The sequence below is a fragment of the Brassica napus genome, chromosome A10, assembly GCF_020379485.1.
Source record: "Brassica napus cultivar Da-Ae chromosome A10, Da-Ae, whole genome shotgun sequence".
In the NCBI taxonomy this organism is placed as follows: domain Eukaryota; kingdom Viridiplantae; phylum Streptophyta; class Magnoliopsida; order Brassicales; family Brassicaceae; genus Brassica; species Brassica napus.
This window is the reverse complement of record NC_063443.1, coordinates 7612746-7620972: the sequence shown is the minus strand read 5'-3', so window position 1 is coordinate 7620972 and position 8227 is coordinate 7612746. Positions and strand designations below refer to the sequence as shown.

Sequence of the window (8227 nt, the reverse complement as noted above, 5' to 3'; positions counted from 1 at the left end):
TTAATTTATTCATAGTATAGAAATTATATATAACAATATAGAATATAATTATTTTTAATATTTTAGTTGTTATGAATTTAATTAGTTATTTGAATAATAAAAATAAATTTCGTACGATTTTGTTATAGTAAATTAGAAAATAATTAAAATTGAAAATTATTTAAATAATAGAATAATTTCATGATGGTGCATTATATTTAAATGGTCATGTAAGTAGCAACAAATTTATCTTTAATCAGACTACTATGTATAGTTAGAAGAACAATGGTATTTTCAGTAAATTATACAAAAATACAATGTTACTTTCAAACAATATTCATGTTTCAATGACAGTAAATATTTACAATTGGCAATATACATCTGAACTAGAGAAGAGCCATTTATTTTAAGCCATTGTTTTATTTTCCATTCCACAAGTCACCAAATAATCTCACAAGTAAAATGATGGATAACACTTTACACTTATGAGTGTTAAAATTACACTAGCACATTTTTGTGTGTTAAATTACGCTAGCACATTTTTGTGTGTTAAAATTACACTTAGACATACTTTGTTTCTTAAGAGCACTTTGTAGCTATTTTTAAAAATTTTGGATCATTTTGCCCCTAGCTAACTAACTAATAAATGAATTATTTCTTTATTTTTTCATCGATTTCTCCCATAATCAAATACACATTTTTCATTTATCTAAGAGAACACGATGATAGCATCGTCAAACTTCTACCATGTTATGACGCGATCATACTATAGCTATGATCCTCACTTACAGCACTGCCAAATAGTGGAATATTTTCACACAAAACCAATGTATTAGTATCAACCGTTTTGTCACTCTTTTGTCGTCCCTTTCATGTCTTTCCACTTCACTGATTCCATTTTCTCATAACACCACTGTTTTTATTAAACTCGTTGTTGCCACCATAAATATCGTAAATCTTGCAGTCGGACGTGCTGATCTCGTTGTTTACTCCACTGCTCTCACCAAATCTTGTTGTCATCTCTATTGAGTTTGCTATTACCTCCGACCCTTCTATGTGGATGCATTACACTAACAATCTACATATTGACCCCATGTGGCGGAATCAGACTAGATAGCATCATCGGATCAAGGACTAAATTAACATGTAAAATGTATCGAAGGACTTGTTCTAAGTGGACGTAATCCTTACATATGAGTTCACATGGATGGTTCGTCTTGAACGGATACATCGCGTATGAGAGTATCATGGATGTGTGCATGGTGGATGGGTGAATTGTGGCCGTGGATGTGAACGACAATAAAGGAAGAGAGTGACAAAGCTTTATACAATTAGGTATGAAGGGCAGAGTTTAAAAAGTCGGAAGAGAGCATGAATATTCATTTTCGTTGGAATCATGATTATATGGAGGATTTTGTCAGAAATCGAGAGTGGAGTGAATATTTTCTAAAGATTAGATTTGATGTTGTCGGATTAAAATCAAAAGAATCAATCGTGAAAATGAGAATCTTTTTAATAGAGTCGTCGTCGAAAATTAACAATGAGAAGTTGAGAAAGATGTGGATTAGTTTTACGTTTAGTCAGAAGTAAATTAGTTGTTTTATTAGGCACAAAGTATGCAAACCAACTTTAGGGTGTTCTAGGAGTAATTAGACAGTAGGAAAATGTGTGATCAACGTAATTTTCTCACAGATAAAAATGCTTTTTGTTGCAGAAGTCCACAAAAAAAAAGAGAGAGTAGAATATACCATCGAATAAGTAGATGAGGACCTCCAATTCTCGGAAGGTGTATACGGTCCCGGGATTAGAGGTTTGGTGACAGCAATCTCCAATCTCAGTCTCGAACGACGGCACCGCCTGTTAGTGGATTCTTCTTCGTGCTGTCGATGAGGCGATTTCGAACATCTTGGCGGTCCCGTGATGTGTTTCTTTGTGATGGTATTAATGATTGGGATTCTCGGAAGCTGTAGGGTTTTCCGTTGCTTCAATGTTTGAACAGCCTTTTTCTCCGAGAACTCGCGGCAACTGAGGTCTCAGTTCGCTTATCCTTTCTCTTTGGGCCATCGATGCTACGCTAACTCCAGTTCGCCTCTACGGTCTCAGTCTGTCGTAATAGAATCTACTTGTTCACTAAATGCTCTGTTTAGATTTCATTTCTGCATTCTGCTGTTTGTATTCTCTGTGTCTTTGTCAAAAAATAAAAAGTTGGTATAATAATTTAACATTTTACAAAAAAAAAAAAAAAAGTCGACAAAAAAAGAGAGTAGAATATACCATCGAATAAGTAGATGAGGACCTCCAATTCTCGGAAGGTGTATACGGTCCCGGGATTAGAGGTTTGGTGACAGCAATCTCCAATCTCAGTCTCGAACGACGGCACCGCCTGTTAGTGGATTCTTCTTCGTGCTGTCGGTGAGGCGATTTCGAACATCTTGGCGGTCCCGTGATGTGTTTCTTTGTGATGGTATTAATGATTGGGATTCTCGGAAGCTGTAGGGTTTTCCGTTGCTTCAATGTTTGAACAGCCTTTTTCTCCGAGAACTCGCGGCAACTGAGGTCTCAGTTCGCTTATCCTTTCTCTTTGGGCCATCGATGCTACGCTAACTCCAGTTCGCCTCTACGGTCTCAGTCTGTCGTAATAGAATCTACTTGTTCACTAAATGCTCTGTTTAGATTTCATTTCTGCATTCTGCTGTTTGTATTCTCTGTGTCTTTGTCAAAAAATAAAAAGTTGATATAATAATTTAACATTTTACAAAAAAAAAAAAAAAAGTCGACAAAAAAAGAGAGTAGAATATACCATCGAATAAGTAGATGAGGTGGATCCTTCCTTCATCGAAACTTGAAACACAGAAGAATAAAAAGAAAAAGAAAAAAAAAATAGTGTCTCTAGATAAGTGAAGCAAGTACATGTGGCAATCCTACACTTGCGATCTTCACCTCTCTCTCTCTCTCTCTCTCTCTCTCTCTCTCTCTCTCTCTCTCTCTCTCTCTCTCTCTCTCTCTCTCTCTCACTCACTCTTAAACGCACACTTTCCCGAGTACCAATACTCGCGGCCTGAGCCAATCTCAGCAATGTCGTCGACCTATGCGAGATTCGACACCGTTTTTCTCCTTTCTAGATTCGCCGGCGCTAAGTACTCGCCGCTGTGGCCTTCTTCTTCATCATCGTCGTCGTCGCACTCTTCTCTCTTATCTTCCGGGACTCACCTTAGAGCCAAGCCGAATTCGCGTTTGCGATCGGTTACAGCAGCATCGTCTGGTCCTATCATCGCCGGAAGCGAAAGCATTGAGGTTTATTATCTCTTTCCCTCTGAATCCATCCGAATGATAGTTTTCTGAATTCGTTTTCACAGATCAAATCGTTGCCGACGAAGCCTATCGAGGGGCAGAAGACTGGAACTAGCGGCCTCCGCAAGAAGGTCCTAGTCTTACTTACTCACTCATTGGTTTTTTAGGGTCTTACCAAGCGTTTTTGTGATCATACTACCATTCCTACTTGTTAGTCCTGTTCCTTTGGTTGACGCAGCTACCTGCCACTGCGTCGGCGTCAATTTTTTTAATAAATTCTTGTTCGTTTCATTGAGGCCGGTACTGCTTCGGCGTCTAAACGCTGCTGCATCCTCGCGTCGATCGTCGAAAAAATCTGCGTCTGTGATTTAAACTGCATCGGCGTCGGCATCTACAAAACTAACAACAACTATTTTCATTGACGCCGACGCTGACGCCGAAAACTGCGGCAACCAAACGAACATAACTGTTGTCTAATTTATCCAAAGCCTTGTAGTGTATGTGATTGGTTTGGTGTTGAAGAGCCAAGTTAAGTCTCGAATTTTCATGAATGCAGGTGAAAGTTTTCATGCAAGATAATTACCTAGCCAACTGGATCCAGGTGCTGCTTACTTCGATTGCTATTCTGAAAGGGTGACTTTTGCTAATCTTCTTGTGGTTTTTAGGCACTGTTTAATTCATTGCCCCTGGAGGACTATAAGGACGCCACATTGGTTTTAGGAGGTGATGGTCGTTACTTCAACAAAGAGGCCTCCCAGGTTATTTTTCAATCCCTTCCAAAAGTTATCTTACTCTCTACTCATTTCATTCTTCAAGCCCTACGCTTTTCTTGCAGATCATAATCAAAATTGCCGCTGGGAATGGAGTTGGAAAAATTTTAGTCGGACAGTTTGTTTCCTTACCCATTTAAAGTTTCTTGAAAGATTGGTACCATTGTTTATACGAATGAAACTTTGGCATCAGATTAACCTTAAACGTAATACTTGTAGGGAAGGCATTTTGTCAACCCCAGCGGTTTCCGCTGTAATCAGGAAACGAAAGGTAATCGTTTCTATTTATTTCTTCTTAGAGAGAGCTCAACATCATTTTTCCCCACAACTCATACTGATAATTATTCTCACAGGCAAATGGAGGATTTATTATGAGTGCAAGTCATAATCCTGGTGGACCTGAATATGACTGGGGTATCAAGGTGAATTATCAGTGGCATGTGTGGAGATTTCTGTCTTGAACAACGATGAATTATACTTGATAATATTTCTAGACGATGATGATGAATCACCTAACTTATCTGATCGTTATATTAATTTCCAGTTCAATTACAGCAGTGGTCAGCCAGCTCCTGAATCCATTACTGACAAAATTTATGGAAATACACTTTCAGTAAGTATCTGCTTAAGTTTGCTTGAGCTCTCTCTAGCTATGTTTTCCCTTGATGATCACTTTTGTATTCTCTCTCTTTTTTTTTGTTTAATGATCAAGTCTCTGCTACACATTTTAGATCTCTGAGATTAAGGTGGCAGAGATTCCCGACATTGATCTTTCTCATGTTGGAGTTACTAAATATGGGAATTTCAGTGTGGAAGTTATAGATCCTGTTTCCGATTACTTGGAGCTCATGGAGGTAAGAATATACTCCCATGCGTTTTCTATTTCATTGTTATGATCTTGGTATGCTTTGACACTGAATAGGTCCATGGTGTTTTATGCAGGATGTGTTTGACTTTGATCTCATTAGAGGTCTTCTTTCAAGATCAGATTTTGGGTATGTTCTTACATCTAGAGCCAAATAGGCTAGAAGTTTTCAGTGTCTTCTTTTTAGGTGCTGATGTTTTTGTTGTTGTTTCTTTGCTTTGCCTTTAGGTTCATGTTTGATGCCATGCATGCTGTTACTGGTGCTTATGCGAAACCAATTTTTGTCGATAATCTTGGAGCCAAACCGGTATGTCTTGGACATTAAGATAAATGTTACATTTTGTTTTTGAACTTTTAGAATTTTCAGATGATTGATGTAAATTATATATTGTAGGATTCAATTTCCAACGGAGTTCCCCTGGAAGATTTTGGGCATGGCCATCCAGATCCTAATTTGACGTAAGAAACAAACGTCAGAGATGTTTGACAATACTCACTTGGTATATAACCTCTATAAACCTTCTTACATACAGATACGCAAAGGATTTGGTTGATGTCATGTATCGTGACGATGGACCTGATTTCGGAGCAGCAAGTGATGGTATGATTGTGGACATACATCTTTCCATTGTTCTGGTTCGTTTAGCATAGTTACTGTAATAGTTTTTTTTTTTCTGACAGGTGATGGTGACAGAAATATGGTCTTAGGAAACAAATTCTTTGTCACTCCTTCAGACTCTGTTGCTATCATTGCAGCCAATGCACAAGAAGCAATTCCATATTTCCGTGCTGGTCCTAAGGTGAGATTGCTATGCATAAGTTCTATTTCATCATTTTCTTAGATATAATGCCGGTTAAAGTTAATGGATGTTAATCTTATTCTCAGGGTCTAGCACGTTCTATGCCAACTAGTGGTGCTCTGGATCGTGTTGCCGAGAAGTTGAAGCTTCCTTTCTTCGAGGTAAATCAGTTTTTAGTCAACATATGTTTTATTTTTTTCAGGTGTACAACCAGATAAATGATCATGATATATTTCTTGATAATGTACTTGTAGGTTCCCACCGGATGGAAATTTTTTGGGAATCTTATGGATGCTGGAAAATTGTCAATCTGTGGAGAAGAGAGCTTTGGCACAGGTTCTGATCACATCCGTGAGAAGGATGGCATATGGTACGCTCTTTCTTAAACCTAATGCTAGATAGAAACTTTGTGAATATGCGACATGACAATCTTGATGCAATGTATGAAGATTATCGAGATGGTCGTCTTTACTTCATCATTTAAAAATTAGGTTTAAGGTGTCACTCGGAATTGTTCCCTACTCGCATTTCTTTATAAACTCACATTTTAGAATGACTCTTAACCTTAAATGACAGGGCTGTATTAGCGTGGCTTTCGATCCTAGCTCATCGCAACAAGGACAAGAAACCAGGGGAGAAGTTGGTTTCTGTTGCAGATGTTGTGAACGAGTACTGGGCGACATATGGAAGGAACTTTTTTTCCAGATACGACTATGAAGTAAGATTGTGTATGATTTTTGTAACAGGTCTCAAAATAATTAACTTTATTTTTTCCATGACTGTTGAATCAGGAATGTGAATCTGAAGGAGCCAATAAAATGATCGAATATCTTAGAGATATCGTGGCTAAGAGCAAGGCCGGTGAAAATTATGGTTAGGTTCAACCTAGTTCTTTTTGGCCGTACTTAAATTAATTTATTTCAAATGTTCATACCAATTTTCATCTCTCAGGAAACTATGTCCTCCAGTTTGCAGATGACTTTTCATACACGGACCCTGTAAGTCTGATAATAAATAATATTGATTATGGGGATCCAACCATGCCTGTACATACCTTTTATGGGAAAGTTTATATAATTGTGGGCAGGTTGATGGAAGTGTTGCATCCAAGCAAGGTGTTCGGTTTGTCTTCACGGATGGATCCAGAATCATATTTCGTTTATCCGTATGTTTTAAATCATATTAAGAGTTTCATATGTACAGAGAGACTCATTGTCCCCTAACACATTGTCCTTATATATATATTATATTTTTTTTTTTGGTTCCAGGGAACTGGTTCAGCTGGTGCCACGGTTCGAATATACATTGAACAGTTTGAGCCAGACGTTTCAAAGCATGATGTGGATGCACAGATAGCTCTAAAACCTTTGATAGGCTCGTTCCTGTTTTTTTTCGTTTGACATAAAAATGTCAGTCATGAGTTTAGTAATGATTTATTCTTGGTTTCATGCTACAGATCTTGCATTGTCTGTATCAAAGCTGAAGGAGTTTACAGGGAGGGAGAAGCCCACTGTCATTACATGAGGGAAAAAAACTATTCTGTGTCACATGGTCCTTATGAAAGGCGAGTTGGGTTCCTGACTTCAGTTTTGTCTGCCATGTTTTTATTCGAAATTTCCAGAGCAATGAACTGCTTATCTATGTAACATATATATAACTTGATACGTCTAAAGGATATATTTTCTTTCATTGGTCGAGTCATGTTCGATGATTCATGACTATGTCTAGGAAATGAACTGCTTATTGGAAGATATTTGGTATGAGAACCAAAGTCCATTTTAAGATTTGTTTTCTCGGTGTATGTAATCATTTGCTACCATCCGGACCACTTTGTGATGAGAACAGTCGTCTCTTAGGCTGCTTGTAATTGGATGTTTCAACTCAATTATTTATATCTTCCATACATCCTCTTCACTGGTCTGTCCTGTTCCTCAGAGGAGACCAAGTGAATATTTGGTTGCAGGGTAAACAAGGTAGATAAGAAAGCAAAGAAGCTGCACTTGTTTATTTCGTCTATTAGAGGCTCCTTTAGCTGACAAATTTTCATGATAGAGACTATCTCCCGATGGCCCTTCAAAGACCAGTCCATTTGCTGTACAAGTAAAGACTTCTACACACATTATTATCAAATTTCTTGGATATTTTATTTTCAATCTAGAAAGAACAATGAATATAGGGGTTATACTTATATTCTATGTCTCTGTCTCTGTCTTTCCCACATATTTACACAGATTATTGGTAATTAAGGATCTTTGTTTATTTTTTCTCATCTTGTCCTATTCCAAAGTTCTGTTCTGAGCACAAACGCCTGGTCGTATTCATATATCATAAACAGTGAGACATGCTTTTGGCGTTATTTAGCGATAAAGTCATGTCTTTTTCTAGAGAAATCAAGAAACAAAGATCTATAAGAGATCATCTCTGTTCCCTGATGTCTAGTGTCATCAGTTAAGACATACACACTCTCTCTCTCTCTCTCTGTCCACTCAAATAATGCCACAAGAGAAGAAAAAAGAAGGTAA

General features: G+C 37.6%; 1 protein-coding gene across 1 annotated transcript; it reads left to right on the top strand.

Annotated features, from left to right (window-relative positions):
* The first annotated feature begins 2821 nt into the window (after nucleotides 1–2821).
* Nucleotides 2822–7394, top strand: LOC106398336 (phosphoglucomutase, chloroplastic-like). Its single transcript, XM_013838912.3, has 22 exons — nucleotides 2822–3273; nucleotides 3336–3401; nucleotides 3827–3871; nucleotides 3936–4028; nucleotides 4106–4158; nucleotides 4260–4311; nucleotides 4394–4462; nucleotides 4585–4653; nucleotides 4772–4894; nucleotides 4983–5035; nucleotides 5134–5212; nucleotides 5300–5364; nucleotides 5439–5506; nucleotides 5587–5705; nucleotides 5792–5866; nucleotides 5960–6075; nucleotides 6282–6423; nucleotides 6497–6578; nucleotides 6657–6703; nucleotides 6793–6870; nucleotides 6974–7079; nucleotides 7162–7394. The coding sequence occupies exons 1-22, from the start codon at nucleotides 2890–2892 to the stop codon at nucleotides 7227–7229; spliced, it is 2052 nt and encodes a 683-aa protein (XP_013694366.2). The 5' UTR covers nucleotides 2822–2889; the 3' UTR covers nucleotides 7230–7394.
* The last annotated feature ends 833 nt before the right edge of the window (nucleotides 7395–8227 follow it).

What these genes read in the sequence shown, in the direction of transcription:
- LOC106398336 (XM_013838912.3), top strand. Translation starts at nt 2,890, where the DNA reads ATGTGGCAATCCTACACTTGCGATCTTCACCTCTCTCTCTCTCTCTCT. An exon ending in CTGTAATCAGGAAACGAAAG is followed by an intron (nt 4,312 to 4,393) that starts GTAATCGTTTCT and finishes TTATTCTCACAG; the next exon opens with GCAAATGGAGGATTTATTAT. An exon ending in TTTATGGAAATACACTTTCA is followed by an intron (nt 4,654 to 4,771) that starts GTAAGTATCTGC and finishes TACACATTTTAG; the next exon opens with ATCTCTGAGATTAAGGTGGC.